Raw genomic sequence first — 17,706 nt, 5'->3', positions numbered from 1 at the left:
CCTGTGACAGTTGGTGTGAACCGTCACTGGTGTTTGCGTCCCTCCTCGTCCATTCCTCAGTGGTTCAGGTGCATGTGTTGTGTGCTGGATGCATTCCTTGGTGTACTGGCTGTGTGCTGGTTGGGGATGCAAGCCGGCAGCGACCTGCTGTGACCCGTGTCTGAGGTGGACGCAGCGTTCAGTGCGGTTTCTCTGGGCTGTTTGGTGGCTGGTGCCCTGGTTCCTGTTTGTTGTTCCAGGGGCTGGCGGCAGTCTTAGAGAGACATCCTTGCTCTGACGCTGATCCTTTTACTTTCCCCTACACCCCCCGTCCTGTTGTTTTTTGGGTGTTGTTTTGTTCTTTTTTGGGGGGGGGGGGGCTTTGAGGGGTGGGAGTATCACGGCCTATGGTGTGCGCTGTGACACTGTTGCTACACTTGCGGTTGCCGGCGGCAACGTGTTGCTGTGTGTGCATGCGGTGGCAGTGTCTCGACCTTCTGGGTGATTGCCGTGACATGGTTGCCACGCATGTTAGCTACACGCTTGGGCTATTTAGCCTCTGCTGGATGCCTGAAGCTGAGGGGTACTCCAGCCATGGTGTATGCTGGAGCTATCCTCCTGGTCTTTATATTCCATCTGTCCTGTGAGGGCCATCCTTGTGGTCATTGATGTTCTTATGGTGTCTCACGTTTATTGCAGCTATGAGTGTCCTGGGTTCCTGTGTGCGGTGTCCTTGTAATGTTGGTGTGGACACCAGCACTTGTGCACGGGTTCCAGTCAGTGTGTCTGTGGCAGGTAAGTGTGTTACTGGTTTCACTTACCTGCCATCTCCTTATAGCTGTATGTGTTCCTCTCTCCTTGCAGCCTGGCCTCAGATAGAGACTCCTGTTCCTCCATGACTGGGATGAACAGGTTGTCTCTCCCCTGCTCCTAAGTGAGGGATTACCAGGGTGACTTAGGGTTTCTAGGAATCCTGAGTATGAGTCATCCTACCATCGGGGTCCGCTCATACAGTGAAGAGTCAGGGAGAGGATTAGGGACGCGGTAGGAGGTGACCTGCTCTCTTATTACTCCTTTTGGCCAGGCTGATCCCCTTTACCCTTTGACACCGCACGGTGGGGGGTTTCCCCCACTCCCCGTCGTGACAGTATGTGACTGTAAATAATATCTGCATGGGTTTACCAAGGACAGAAGTTGTCAGACTAACTTGATTTGTTTTTATGAGGAGGTGAGTAGAAGCATGGACAGATGGGCTGCTGTGGATGTAGTGTTTCTGGATTATGCAAAGGCTTTTGATACTGTCCCTCAGACGTTTAATAGGTAAAATAATGTCTATAGGATTGGAAAAGTATAGTCTGTAATTGGACTGAAAACTGTCTGAAGGGCCGTGTCCAGAGAGTTGTGGTAAATGATTCCTATTCAGAATGGTCGCAGGTTTCTAAGTGGTGTACCCCAAGGTTCAGTGCTGCGTTCTCTATTATTTAATGTATTTATTAATGATATTGAAAATGGGATTAATAGCACCATTTCTATTTTTGCAGATGACACTAAGCTATGTAGAACTGTGCAGTCTAAGGAAGATGTCTAAAAACTACAAGCTGACTTGGAAACTCTGAGTGATTGGACATGAATTTGGCAAATGAGGTTCAGTGTGGATAAATGTAAAGTTATGCATCTGGGTAGTAGTAATCTCTGTGTTTCATTTGTCCTAGGGGATGTAACACTGGGGGAGTCACTTGTAGAGAAGGATTGGGTGTCCTTATAGATCGTAGATTAAATAACAGCATACAATGTCAATCAGCTGCTTCTAAGGCTACCAGGATATGGTCATGTATTAGAAAAGGCATGGACTCACGAGGCAGGCACGTAATACTACCACTTTACAAAGCGTTGGTGCAGCCTCATCTTGAATATGCAGTTCAGTTCTGGGCACCAGTCCATAGAAAGGATGTTTTGGAACTGGAAAATGTACAAGGGGAGATCAACTAAACTGATAAGAGGCATGAAGGGTCTTAGTTATGAAGCAAGATTAAAATAATTCTATTTTAGTCTTGAGAAGAGATATCTATAGGGAGACATGATTAACCGCCTAACGCAGGATCGCGTTCCGGAGGCGGCAGCTGCAGGCACAGTCACGCATATATGTGTCATCTCGCGAGACGCGAGATTTTCTGTGAACGCGCGCACACAGGCGCGCGCGTTCACAGGATCGGCAAGTAAGCGAGTGGATCTCCAGCCTGCCAGCGGCGATCGTTCGCTGGCAGGCTGGGGATGCGATTTTTTTAACACCTAACAGGTATATTAGACGTTGTTTTGATAACAGCGTCTAATATACCTGCTACCTGGTCCTCTGGTGGTCCCTTTTGCTTGGATCGACCACCAGAGGACACAGGCAGCTCAGTAATAAGTAGCACCAAACACCACTACACTACACCCCCCCTGTCACTTATTAACCCCTGATCACCCTATATAGACTTCCTGATCACCCCCCTGTCATTGATCACCCCCCTGTCAGGCTCCATTCAGACGTCCGTATGTTTTTTACGGATCCACAGATCGGATCCGCAAAACACATACGGACGTCTGAATGGAGCCTTACAGGGGGGTGATCAATGACAGGGGGGTGATCACCCCATATAGACTCCCTGATCACCCCCCTGTCATTGATCACCCCCCTGTAAGGCTCCATTCAGACGTCCGTATGTTTTTTATGGATCCACGGATACATGGATCGGATCCGCAAAACACATATGGACGTCTGAATGGAGCCTTACAGGGGGGTCATCAATGACAGGGGGGTCATCAATGACAGGGGGGTGATCACCCCATATAGACTCCCTGATCACCCCCCCTGTCATTGATCACCCCCCTGTAAGGCTCTATTCAGACGTCCGTATGTGTTTTGTGGATCCGCAAAACACGGACATGTGGGCCCCTTTGCCCACCTAGGCTGCAAAAAAGTGTCACACATCTGGTATCGCCGTACTCAGGAGAAGTTGGTCAATGTGTTTTGGGGTGTCATTTTACATATACCCATGCTGGGTTAGAGAAATATCTCGGCAAAAGACAACTTTTCCCATTTTTTTATACAAAGTTGGCATTTGACCGAGATATTTCTCTCACCCAGCATGGGTATATGTAAAATGACACCCCAAAACACATTGACCAACTTCTCCTGAGTACGGCGATACCAGATGTATGACACTTTTTTGCAGCCTAGGTGGGCAAAGGGGCCCACATTCCAAAGAGCACCTTTAGGATTTCACAGGTCATTTTTTACCCATTTTGATTTCAAACTACTTCCCACACATTTGGGCCCCTAGAATGCCAGGGCAGTATAACTACCCCACAAGTGACCCCATTTTGGAAAGAAGACACCCCAAGGTATTTCGTGATGGGCATAGTGAGTTCATGGAAGTTTTTATTTTTTGTCACAAGTTAGTGGAATATGAGACTTTGTAAGAAAAAAAAATAAAAAATCATCATTTTCTGCTAACTTGTGACAAAAAATAAAAAGTTCTATGAACTCACTATGCCCATCAGCGAATACCTTAGGGTGTCTACTTTCCGAAATGGGGTCATTTGTGGGGTGTTTGTACTGTCTGGCCATTGTAGAACCTCAGGAAACATGACAGGTGCTCAGAAAGTCAGAGCTGCTTCAAAAAGCGGAAATTCACATTTTTGTAAACACATAGTTTGTAAACGCTATAACTTTTACCCAAACCATTTTTTTTTTACCCAAACATTTTTTTTTTATCAAAGACATGTAGAACAATAAATTTTGAGAAAAATTTATATATGGATGTCTTTTTTTTTGAAAGATTTTACAACTGAAAGTGAAAAATGTCATTTTTTTACAAAAATTTTGATTAATAACAAAAAAAAGTAAAAATGTCAGCAGCAATGAAATACCACCAAATGAAAGCTCTATTAGTGAGAAGAAAAGTAGGTAAAATTCATTTGGGTGGTAAGTTGCATGACCGAGCAATAAACGGTGAAAGTAGAGTAGTGCAGAAGTGTAAAAAGTGGCCTGGTCATTAAGGGTGTTTAAGCTAGGGGGGCTGAGGTGGTTAACCTATACAAATATATAAATGGGCCATACAAAAAATATACTGAAGAGCTATTCCATGTAAAATGGCCTCAGAAGACAAGGGGGAACTGGGGGAAGCGTCAAAGCTTCTTTACTGTAAGAACTGTGAATCTGTGGAATAGACTTCCTCAAGACACGGTCACAGCAGGAGCAGTGGACAGTTTTAAAAAGGGTTGAAATGAATTCTTAAAAGTAAATGATATTGATGCTTATGAAAACGTGTAGAAATCTGAGTCTCACTTCCTTCTGGAATTCGCGTCCCCACCTATCCCTTGGTTGAACTTGATGGAATTATGTCTTTTTTCAACCGTATTAACTATGTAACTATGTACATTTAGCTACATCCTTTTTATTTTCAGTGAACCCTAATAACTACTGGCCTGGTTAGCCAAAACTAAAGCTGGCTATATACTTCAAATAGCTGTTGTCCAAACACTTGCTCGGTTGACTTTAAATATGAATGCTCTGACAAACTTAAAGGTAACCTGTCACCTCTACTATGCTACCCTCACTGAGTGTTTCTAAATGTTCATTGTGTTACCCTAAACATATAAATTACACTTTTAATTTCATTTGCAGACGAATTCAATAAGTATTATGGATTTTTGCACTTCCTGCCTTTTATGCAAATTAACATAAAAGAGTCATATCTTACTTGTGTGACCAGAGAAGAGTCATATTTTCAAGCTCTGACTCATCTCAGGTTAATTTCCACATGTATAAATTTTTTTTTTTTTACACAATAAAAGCAAAGAGCTATGGGGACTGGGTATTGCGGATGTTCTAGCGGCCATCTAGCAACCCATTTTAAATATAAAAAAAGGATATGAGTTGCACTCTCTATCCAAGCACTATAAAGAAGTGCATAATTGTGACCCCTCTACACTTAAATATATGGCAATAGAGAAAATAAAGAAACCGTGGGTGGGGGGGAGACCTCATTGCCCAAATGTCTAGAAGGATATTTGAGTTTGACACTATTATCACTAGGGGTCTTAATAGTGAAATGGAGTTATTGGGATTTCTATAATTAATGATTAACAAGGGCGCACGTTCGAGACGAGACATCTGGGTCTGGCTAATTTCTAGCACCCAGATCTCTACTCCTGGACGTGCCTACCCCTATCTCCCCATTATATTACACACAATATTACATATAGGATCAATTCCCATACATATGTCAAAAGGGTACATATAAAGTATGATTCCTAGCCTCTATATTTTGAAAACTGCCAATTCAATTTGGAGACTGAACATGATCTTCTATTTGATGCATGGATAACATATATGCGGTTTCATCAGCTATAGAACACATGCTGAAAAAGTCATTTTTTGTCACAGGGAAGGAATCTTCTTTTTTAACCCAAAAATTTAACTTTTTTTTTTTTTTTTAGCAATAAGTTTTTAGCAAAAAACTTTTACTATTTTTTAACAATTCCTTTATATATCCTATTCTTATATATATATATAGACACAGGAATATGATACCAAATAAAACGCATGTGCGATTCCATTTGCTAGAAAGCGACGTTTCAACAAGTAGACTTTTTTGCTGGAATATAATAACGAATATATTAATGAAAACAACATAGAATACACCAATGAATATAACATAAACTTCATTTCATTACTATGTACTACTGTTGTAATGTATACAAAGTAAGGTTGGTTTGAAAGATGTATTTTATTTTATTCTATTTTACTTTATGATACTATATGGTTGAAAAAGAAACCTTGGAAAAAATATATGGAAAACGCAGGTGCGTTTTGAAAAACGCATGAAAAACGCACTTGCGATTTGAAAAACATGACATGATTATCGCTCTGAATACAAAATCGCATGTGCGATTTGGAAAATATGTATGCAAATTATTGTTCATGATGTGTCTTTTTGAAAATAGGACATAACTATCGCTCTAAATATAAAGACGCATGTGCGATTTGAGAAACACATGTGCGATTTATTGACTATGATGTGTTCTTTGAAAATAGGACATAACTATCGCTCTTCTTGCGACATTTTTTATTCCAAGATGTCAACATTATAATTCTTATACAAATCCTGGATTCTCTTAATACTGAGAACCAGCATCCACTTTTTCAAAGAGACCCTCACTGTCCCAGAATGCAACACTTAGTTGATAGTTGCCCTATAAAAAGGCTATTGCTCACACTCACTGTTCAGCCACTGAGGAAGGGGTAACTTTAACCCTGAAACGCGTCTGGTACTGAACAGTGAGGGTCGAAAAGACAAAAGGAAAAGAAAAGAAAAGGAAATATACTGCTATAAGGACAACCTGAGAGAAAAAGAGCGCAAGACTCCTTATTTCTAGCTGAAACACCAGCCGTTTGATTCGGCACCAAAGACACGCTCCTATTCAGAGTCACGTGATAGTCAGGTGACCGATCACCAGGGATATTGCAGACCACGTGGGACGCCACAGGTCCTGCAATAATATACCCTGGACAGTCTAAGTATCATGGTGAGAACCTCGCTATATGTGCGATTTTATTTCACACAGGACGCCCAAATAAACAGGACATCTAACTACCCACTGTGAGTAAAGGTGGGTAAGAGATAGTTTATATTACTAGACAATATCGATACCCACCGTGATTCATATGTTAATTGGAACTTTACACAGCAAAAGTACCGCGATTCATATGCCAATTGGGACTTTGCATAGCAAAGTCCCAAATCCTAAGGATAACCATATCCTAAGGAGATTTTTGGATTTGATACTTATGAAATCCCGATTCAAATGTGAAAATTCTATGCCGGGTATCTATTAGTGATACAACCAAAAAGATAGACATTCTGCTGCTTTTATTGACATTGTCGGGTCTTATTGCCTTTCCATTGCCCTTTTTTTTAATTGTTTATTATTGTTTTTTGCAGATTTTATACAAATCTGTGATAATAAATCATTTTAATACCATATACAGTACATGTGCGGCCAAATATAGAGTGCCCCCTATCCAGTTCAATTACTCTACCTTCAGTCTTACTCTAGCACAGGGGGTGCTAAGGGGTGTGCACCTATCCATCAGGAGGACTGGTGAGCCACTAACACTTCGGTGTTTTCGGTTTTTTTGAGCATACAAAAAATATGCTGAAGAGCTCTTCCATGTAAAATGGCCTCAAAAGACAAGGGGGAACTGGGGGAAGCGTCAAAGCTTCTTTACTGTAAGAACTGTGAATCTGTGGAATAGACTTCCTCAAGACACGGTCACAGCATGAGCAGTGGACAGTTTTAAAAAGGGTTGAAATGAATTCTTAAAAGTAAATGATAATGATGCTTATGAAAATGTGTAGAAATCTGAGTCTCACTTCCTTCTGGGATTCGCGTCCCCACCTATCCCTTGGTTGAACTTGATGGACTTATGTCTTTTTTCAACCGTATTAACTATGTATATATGTACATTTAGCTACATCCTTTTTATTTTCAGTGAACCCTAATAACTACTGGCCTGGTTAGCCAAAACCAAAGCTGGGATATATACTTCAAATAGCTGTTGTCCAAACACTTGCTCGGTTGACTTTAAATATGAATGCTCTGACAAACTTAAAGGGAACCTGTCACCTCTACTATGCTACCCTCACTGAGTGTTTCTAAATGTTCATTGTGTTACCCTAAACATATAAATTACACTTTTAATTTCATTTGCAGACAAATTCAATAAGTATTATTCTTTTATGCAAATTAACATAAGAGTCATATCTTACTTGTGTGACCAGAGAAGAGTCATATTTTCAAGCTCTGACTCATCTCAGGTTAATTTGCATATGTATCAAATTGTATTTTTTTACACAATAAAAGCACACAGAGCTATGGGGAATGTATATTGCAGATGTGCTAGCGGCCATCTAGCAACCCATGTCCTCAGCTCTATACCCAAAATCCAGGTGACAGGTTCCCTTTAAGGCCCAAAGTATGCAGCTCTTTGGCATACAATTGCATACATCACCAGCTGACTACCAAAGTAAAAAAAGCAGATTTTTTGAAAGATGCAGTGTGAATAGAGCTTAACTATACACCTAGGAGATGAACATGTTAGCAGCCGTGCTCCAAATCCAGCCTGTCTTCTGAAATGACAACAATTAACATTTTAAACGCCTGTTTCATAGCCACAAAACCTGTCAGATAAGATGCAAACTTGGCTTTTTTCTATTTAGTTAAAAAATACTAAAATGTAAAAAAACCCCATCTTTTATTGTGTACAAACAGGGTTGGGGCCTAGAGGTGGACAAAATCTTCCTTGAGAATGCTTTGTTTGTTGTGACCAAATCACAGTTTACCTTTCTAAATGCAAACATGAGGCTCCAGATCTAGAAGCCATGGGCCTGCCAAAGGCTTATGCCAATACACCAGATGCAATTTTCAGGGAAATAAAAAATAATATATAAACTTGGCATCTGATATCTGTAATTACCATCCAAACATGGGAAGGAGATGTAGGAAATAGCAAGCAACCGCAGTGGATATTTCTTGAACCTCTATAGCTAGGTTTGACCGAATCGACCTTTGGATCATAGATGTGCAGTTGATTCGTTCAAATACTTACATTTTAATAATGTATCTGTTATTTCCTACTGTATGCATATCTGTTGAAAAAAAAATGTTAAATAGCACTCCGAACTGGGCTTTGGTACTGGCTGGTACCTCGTTACTAAAGCCCAGTTCAGATTGCTATTTTAAACTGTTTTTCAATACACAGATATGCATACAGTAGAAATTAACCAGAATCTCGTGCGACTTCAGACGAGAAGGTTCCATGACAGCCTGAAAATGGAATGAGAAGAAACCCTCATACAGTGTATCTTCATATCAGTACAGGAAGTATTCCATTAGGTATTTGTACACAGCCAGTTTTTCTTACAGGATGCAACTGTAAAACAGAGTTTTGCACATGCTATTTCTATACATCAACATCTGAAATATGATCAGTGAAATTCCAATGACAGTGATGCCATGGCTGATACTCTTTATAAGCACCTGAAAATCTCTATCCAGTTCAAAAAATAATATATGTGTAAAGGAAAGACTGAAGAATGCAGGAAAAATAAGACCGCTTGTTTAAGATGAATACATAAAACACAACTGTAATGATTTATGGCTTCATTACTACAGGCACACAGTACAGTCTTTCAATGTGATTATACATTTTTGAAGGTAAAGTACACAAAATATTACATAACTTAATGTTTTTGGCTTCTCTTCCTTACCGTGGCAAAGGTCTTTCTCAATGAGTTTCATCTGCAGCTGGAAAATTTGCTCATCAAGTTGACACATGGAGTGTTTCATCTTTTCACGCCTGGTTATCATATAACATAAGTTCCTAACCTGCAGACAGAAATGTTAAAACACAATAAAATAAAGTTGCACACCTTAAAAAAATATATAGGGCGTCATTTATCAAACTGGTGTAAAGTACAACTGGTTTAGTTGCCCAGAGCAACCTATCAGATATCACCTTTCATTTTCCAAAGGAGCTGTCAAAAATGAAAGGTGGAATCTGATTGGTTGTTATGGGCAACTAAACCATCTCTACTTTAGTTTGATAAATGACCCTAATAATGTTTAGGCATACTAGATCAGGAACAATTTAAATCTTTTACCCATTTAAAGTTTACAAGAATTAATATGTATAAGAAGTTTAGTAAGTTTGGAAGTATATACCACTTTCTGGGCTTGCAGTTTATCATACCACCAAATGGTAACTCCCAGCAGGTAAGTACAATCCTTTCAGTAGGGGAGGGTTTAAAGGGGTTGTAATTCTTTTGCATCTACTTTCTGAGAACCTTTTTAAAACCCCTTAAAGAGGACCTATCACCTCTCGTGACAGGTCCGTTTTAGTAAATAATTGTATTCAACATGAAATTACAATTCTGGGGCATTTATTCTTATGAATTTATATTTTGCCATTCCTCTTCTATTCTTGCTAGACAATTATGGATAAAGATACAAATGGGAGTTACCGGTTGGGGGGGTGTCCCTGCACAGTCTAGCATTGTCAAAACAGCGCTGTCAGTGTCAGACTGTGCAGGGACACACCTTCAACTGGTACTGCCCATCTATACCTTAATCTATAAATTTCTCATTGGAGAAGAATGTCATAACAGAGTCATAAGAAATTATTCTCCAGAATTGCTATTGCATGGGAAAGGCAATTAGCTACTAAAAAAGACATGTCAGGAGAGGTGGCAGGTCCCCTTTAACACTCTGTGAGGAAACACACATAGTTAACGGCTCAGTTAACTAAAAATGTACAAAAACAAAAATCAAGTAAAAATATAACTTGTCCTGTATAAAACAAGCCCACTTACGGCTATGTAGATGGCAATATAAAGAAGGTATGACTACTGAAATGCAGATAATTAAAAAAAAACGAAACAAAAAAAAACCTGAAGAAAATCAAACTAGCGAACTAGCGTAGGTGCTTAAAGGAGTTATTACCTCCAACAGAGCTGTAAGAGGGTTTTTTTAAGTCTTTTTTTTTTTTTTATTATTTCTGATTGGCAGCCATTATGGCCCCTTAAAAAATGGTTTACATAATGGTAGGGATATGTGTATATATAGGTGCATCTCAATAAATTTGAATATCATAGAAAAGTTATTTTATTTCAGTGACTCATTTCAAAAAGTGAAACTCATATTACATAGATTCACTACAGACAGAGTGATTTATTTCAAGAGTTTGTATTAAACTTCTTTATTAAAAAAAACTTTTTTAAATTGTATTTATATTTTCTAATTTTCTGAGATACTGACGTTTGAGTTTTCATTAGCTGTGAGTGATAATTATCAACATTAAAAGAAATACACGCTTGAAATACATCACACTGTGTGCAATGAATCTATATACACATGAGTTTCACTTTTCAATTGAATTACTGAAATAAATTAATTTTCTGATGATATTCTAATTTATTGAAATGCACCTGTACTTGTCTATTAAGAGGGTCCAACTGCCAGGATCTCCTCTTAAAAATGAAGGAGCCACTGTGCTACTGATTTTCCTTGGCAAGCAATGCTACATTATAATATATATATATATAGTATAATTATACATTATATATATATAATGTAGCAAGCAATGCTACATTATACTATATATGTGTATATATATATATATATCTCTATATACACTCACAAACTAAAAGGGAATTTACTCTGCGTAAACGTAAAGATGGGACTATTTTTCAAATGGCCTCAAGATCATAAATATGCTTAAAAGTCATAGATGCCTTACTGACTACGCTTCCCTATTTACTGTAGATATTCACTCGTCAAAAGAAGAGGAAAAGAAACATAGCCATTGCCTGTAGCACTCACAAGGATGCTGTCACACTGCCAGTTGTCTCCCTGATGAGCCGGCCTGATGCGCTGATGAAACGCATAGGAAGAAAAGCCAAACAAGTGTACACGGTGCAACAGATAGCATAGGGATAGGTTCCAGCATTCACCCTAAACAGGGTAAGATCCCCACTTTGTCCAGTTTAGGGCTTAGCAACCGGAACCTAGAAAGTATTTAGGGCATACTAGGAGTAAAAGATCTCATACTTCATCGATCCCTAGACTTTGACAACCTCAAAGTGAACACATTTGTTTAATATCCCCTATTCTAATAGTCAGCCAATCTCTAACAGCATTAAACCAAATAATGCACCTGGTGTTCTTTTTATCATAAACTAATAAGGCTCCATTTAGACGTCTGTAGTGCATTGCGAATCTGCAATACACCCAGCTGGCACCCCCATAGAAATGTCTATTCTTGTCCGCAATTGCGGACAAGAATAGGACATGTTCTATTTTTTTCCAGAAGATCGGGGGCGCACTCCGGAAATGTGGATGCAGAGAGCACATAGTGTGCTCTCCGCATCCATTCCGTCCCCATAGAGAATGAATGGATCCGCAACTGTTCCAAAATTTGAATGGAGCGAGGATGACATTTTTGTTTCTTCCTCCCTTCTTTTGACATGTTGGACTCAAGATCATAACCTCATTTAATAAATGGAGGTCCTAAAAAAAAAAGGCCTGGATTAGAAATATGAAACAAGGACAAACTACACATACCGAGTTTCTACAAGTCTACAACTGCATCTTAAAGAGTGTTTGAAAATTGGTAAAATAGCTAATGAAACGTTTAGTGATTAGGGTAAGTGACTGGCAAATTTGGCTTGATGAATAGTGTAAAACATTGAAATCCAAATAATCACTGAATATTAGCAACTTACTCTTTCCAGATCCTGCCTCAGATGCGTAAATAGCTTCAGTCTCCTGTATAGTACGTCTTGCTCTTGCTGAGCTAAATCATCTACTTCATCTGTTTTAGGACTTAAAAGAGGCTTATTAAAGTTTGCCTTCCGCTTCAGCTTCCAGTACTGGTAAATAAAGTCAACCACGTTCTTGTTCACATTTATGTTCTCCGCCACATCCTCTGACTTAACAAGTTCATGGAAATCCTCCTCCAGTTGCAGGAGCTTCTGTTTTCTCAAGGTGACCTTTTCAAGATCCTGCTGTAATTGGTCAGCATCTGCTGAGGCAACAGATGAGGATGGTCTTTGGCTGCACTGATCCTCTGGTTTGGTGGCTCCTTTGCTGTGTTCCAGACAATAGGACTTGAATTTCACCTCATCATTCTCTGCCAAGGTGGTGTGCATCTCTAGGTGGTGATCAAAGGCGCAGGTAACATGGAACGCAGTAACGCAGGACAGCATGGAACACTAGAAGTGAATCACGTATATAATTTTACCACAGGCATAAACAATAGGCTTATACTTTATTTACATATAGTAAATATAAAAGTGAAATGCAGTTATTGTACATATGGTTATCTGTAGAACCCTTGAGAGCAGCAGTGCTGAGTTGTGCCTGAATAGTGAAGCTCCATCAAGTCCTTGGTAAGGCTTGACTGGGAGACCCCAAGCGGATCTCTTCTGCTGCATGCACCTTCTAGGGCTGCAATAATACTCGATTTAGAAACATAGTGGACTCTTTTACCCTTATAATAATCTTACTCTGGAAGCCATGCCTTTTCTATTAAAATTTGCTATATAGTCAGCAAAAGTAAGATTTAAGATCATCTCCAAAACAGTGGACAACCCCTGTCAAAATTACTCCAGAAACTCCCACTACATCTCTACTGTCAACTAACGGACGTTTATAAGAAAAAGAGTCGATAAAAAGACCATATAATACATCGCAGATCAAATGGGGTGTCTGTAAAGTGAGAAACTCTTTAAAGTGGACCTGTCAGTTCTCCTGGCATGTCAGTTTTTTTTTAAATACTTGTATTTCCTCTGCAACTAAAAATACTTTGGAACACTTTTTAGAACCCTGCATTGTGAGATTCCTCTGTTCTTCCTGGAAATAGAACTAAACTGAATATTATCATTTGCACCCACAGACTCTTCCTAGAGAATGGAGAAATTACATGCATCACTTAACTCCAGTATTTTCATATATGTATGTAAATCATGAAAAAATTATTATGATCATTATAAATTATTTCCCGAACAGATTGGTATGTTTGACTTAACAGTATAAGAATAGCAGGTCAGCTAGAGGTCGCACACTATATCCATGTAAGACATATCAGATTGCCTGCACGCTGTGTCATGTTGCTCTGTGAGCATAGTAACTGGGTGGGTTACAGCATTTGGCACCACAGTAAAGTAGAGCTAAAACTAATAATGCACGACACGAGTGTAGGTTTCGAAATTGCACATAAATGTTCAGGCTTCACACAAAAAAATAAAACTTTGTAATTTGAAATACAAAGAACTATACTGATAACATAATATCAGGCATTTTTGTTCATTACATGAACAGCACGTGGTTGAGTTCACACTAACGCTATTTGTTTCCGTTGTTCTGCTCCATTAGAGGAGCAGAACAAATATGATAGAAGTGCCAGATTCGGCACTTCCCAAACAGAACCAAGCAAATCACATTGACTAGAATCACTTTACATTCGGGATCCAGATTTTTATTTTTTAGCAGAGAAAAAAGTCCTGCATGGAGAATTTGTGGCACATGCCCCGAACAGAGCCTAAGCTTAGCAACTGAAAGAAAAACACAAACGTTATTATTAATGCAATGAAAATCAGGGCTGTGGAGTTGGCAAGCCAAAGTTCTGACTCCAACTCCTGTATTTTATCTCACAACGACTCCTTCCTAAATGGCCAATAATTTAGTAATAACAAATTTACAGACTTTTTCTTACTATCCTAAACTCTTTATAATACTGTCATGTAAGTAATCAGGCTAATTAGAACTAGAACCACATTTATTGTAATACAATTTCTGAAATTGGGAGTTCTGAGATAACTGACGGCATGCCTAGCAGTGAACTTTCTGCTCTGGAGAAAGAGCTTACTATTGAGCATGTGCAGCACAATTTTAGGCACTTTAACTAAGAATCTAGGAGCAGCATGCAGATACCTAGTATAAGGACATGAGAGAACAAGAGAGGTGAGAACCACTACAACTGCCTGGTTATCACTGTTTATAGTATAAGGAGAGGAGAGAACACGGGAGAGGTGAGAACTGATTATCTATCACCACTAGTACATCCTGCTTATCACTGATTATAGTATAAGAACAGGAGAGAACACAGGAGAGGTGGGGACTGATTATCACCACTAGAACATCCTGCTGATCACTGTTTATAATGTAAGGACAGGAGAGAACACATGAGAGGTGAGAACTGATTATCTATCACCACTAGAACACCCAGCTTATCACTGCATATAGTATGAGGACAGGAGAGAACACAAGAGAGGTCAGAATTGATTATCTATCACCATTAGAACACCCTGCTTATAACTGTTTATAGTATAAGAAAAGGAGAGGTATTTTGGATGCTTGCAACGTAAAAAAAAAAATAGTAGGTGTTAGGCATTGCTTGGAAATTACACACTGTAAAATTTCACAGAAAACTACCATTGTTCTATGAAAAAATATAGTGGCAGTGAGATACATCAGATACAACAGCTTCATGGCTGCCCTAAAATCATGAAATAACATGTGTCATGCTGAGGAAAACAAAGCACACTACACAATAAAGTTACATACAGTTGAAATTAGAGCTGTCACAATATAAAGTCTGTGTATATGCCTGACCTAAGGCAGTCTCAAGAGTTCCCTAAAGGGATGACCACAGGTTGGATACACTGTGGATTTATTATTGTGGATCTGCATGTGGTCAAGTAACTGTAACAGCAAAGTGGCTCCGATTTTAGCAAATCTCATCTGCACATTACTAAAAAAAAAATCTGAATTTAAAGTGACCTGCAGTGTAGATTTTAAATCCAATGCACATCAATTTACACTGTGAAACTCCACTGTGGATTCCACCCTTTGCAATGCAAACGGTGAAATCTGCAGCAGGTCCACAGTAGAATCTGCATATAACTTTTGTTGGGAAGAGGATCATGTTCCCTAGATCAAAAAATAACAACATTTTCAATTATAAATGAATATTTATATCGAAGAAACATTTTCTCCGTTTGAGCTGAATCTTTGAAAGCATAAGTGGAGCCAGAAAAAGAAACCGATCAATACTAGCTATGGCACATGAAGCAACATGAAGCAAATGGGTGGAAAACTACTAAGCAATTATCCACTATTCAATAGTTCATTAAGATCCAGAGAGGTTACAAATGCAGCAGGTACTGCTTGTGAACTGGCCCTCGCAGTCATCTCTGAAGACCCATATTCAGCTCTTATACATGATAGGATCAATATGACATAAGGGGAAGGGTTGTGTTCTGGTTGCTGATACTGACAGAGTAGAGGCATCATACATTTTAAGTGCTGTGCAAAATTCCAAAGAACACAAAAATATATATAGTTTATGCAGCAGGAAAACTATCATCATATTGAAGGCAGCCACAGTAAAGCTAAACTGTCCATGATGCTCAACCGGCCACTCAATACAACACTTGTGGCCTTAACACACTGCTCCGTGATGCTGACTGAAGACATATTCCTGTGGCTATCAAAAACATTCAGGGATTTGCCACTACAGTAAAGAAGATCTAACTGCACTAATGGGTTATTTTACGGGTGTCAGGAGTCTGGAAATGACATACTTAGAATGCAAAGTACTTTTACAGCTTAAAACAACAACTGGGGATAATAGACTCAATGGCCATGCAGAACATCTGCAGTTTCCTGAAACTGACATGTATGATTTGACGGACCATGTTTTACTGCACGCTGAAATTCTGGCATTCACCGTTTCACTTCAAGGCACGACCTGATCCTAGCCTTCCTGCTGTACTCTGCCAATAATATCAATTGCTAAAGGCCACAGATGTTATGGTTTATATATAACATTGGGAATGAGTTTGAGTTGTCTGGGAGTTTACAGGCCTCTTGTTCGAACGCAGGAATTCAAGCCTCATCGATGTCTGATGTACATCTTAGTTAGTGTTTTTCATTTTCCAATTACAAAACATGGGTTCATGCATCAAGGGAGGAATACATGTGCTAACTAACAAGAATGCTGTTGTTTACACACATCCATCATTTCTGTTCATTTAAAGCAGGAAAGTTTACATCTGAAGTCATCAGTGTGTGCTTACAGAGTTCTACAAGTATAATATATTATTAACCCAGGAAATCGGTCTCATCAGCTTTAGACCATCTTACATCACTTCCAAAAGGAAAGTAACATTTGGCTAAAAGCACTCATGAAAGATGGAGAATGGAGCAGACAATTAACCCCATCTGCATAATGAAAGTTACAGGAGGAGGAACAGCCATCAATATCAGAATGGTGGGGGTCCAAAACCTGTTTGCAGCTGGGCAGTGTCTGTGCTGGTTACAGTAAATGGGAGCTGAGCCACAGCAATCTAGCACCGTTCTCAGTGTTTGTTCTATTGGACTTCCACTGATCTAATATTGATGACCTTTACTAAGGGTAGACCATCAATATCTATAACCTGGAAAACATTTTAAAGGGGTTCTTCAGGAATGATTTAAAATGGCCACCAACAGCCTACCTAGAATGTGATTGGTTGCCTCCACCTGCATATCTGCCTAGGAGGGTGATGCTCTGGCACTTGCTCAGTTATGATGACATATCATAGGCAGGATTGCATCATTACTATCTATTGTAGAGCAGAGTAGTGTGTAGTCAGCACCCCCTCCCTCTCCAGGCAGCTCTGGAAGTGGTGACAAATAGTCTTCACATTCTAGGTTCTAGGACAGGTGGCTGGTGGCCATTTTAACTCATTCCTGGAGAACCCCTTTTTTAAAGATAGCACCTTCATACACACTTTTTCAGCAGTTAACCACTTGTAAAAAAATATTTTTTTTAAAAAACAAGAGAATTTCAAGCCTTTTATATATTTTACTGGCATTTTTGGTAAATTCCAGAGCATGCTGCATTTTGAAAAAAACAAAACATTAAAGGGGTTGTCCCATGAAAAATATTGTACTGTTTTCAAACCAGCACCTGGGTCTGAATTTTGTAATTGCAGGTAATTAAAATTTTAGCATAGCCACTGAGTTATTCAAAAAAATATATCTGTATAGCGCCACCTGCTGTGTTTTTTCATATTTCTTTGTCCGGCTCACATTGAAGGCTGCACATGCTCAGTTTCATCCTTCAACTGCCTCCTG

General features: G+C 39.3%; 1 protein-coding gene across 3 annotated transcripts in view; it reads right to left on the bottom strand.

Annotated features, from left to right (window-relative positions):
* The window catches only part of JADE2 (jade family PHD finger 2), a 398,257-nt gene that overhangs the window by 60,941 nt on the left and 319,610 nt on the right, over positions 1-17,706 (bottom strand). For all 3 annotated transcript variants that reach the window (XM_040442544.1, XM_040442555.1, XM_040442550.1), the window contains 2 exons: positions 12,309-12,797; positions 9,297-9,414 (listed from right to left, as the gene is read on the bottom strand). In XM_040442544.1, coding sequence (XP_040298478.1) covers positions 9,297-9,414; positions 12,309-12,797 — 607 coding nt within the window. The remainder of the gene's footprint in view (positions 1-9,296; positions 9,415-12,308; positions 12,798-17,706) is intronic.

The sequence above is a fragment of the Bufo bufo genome, chromosome 1, assembly GCF_905171765.1.
Source record: "Bufo bufo chromosome 1, aBufBuf1.1, whole genome shotgun sequence".
NCBI lineage: Eukaryota > Metazoa > Chordata > Amphibia > Anura > Bufonidae > Bufo > Bufo bufo.
This window is presented reverse-complemented; position numbering and strand designations above follow the sequence as displayed.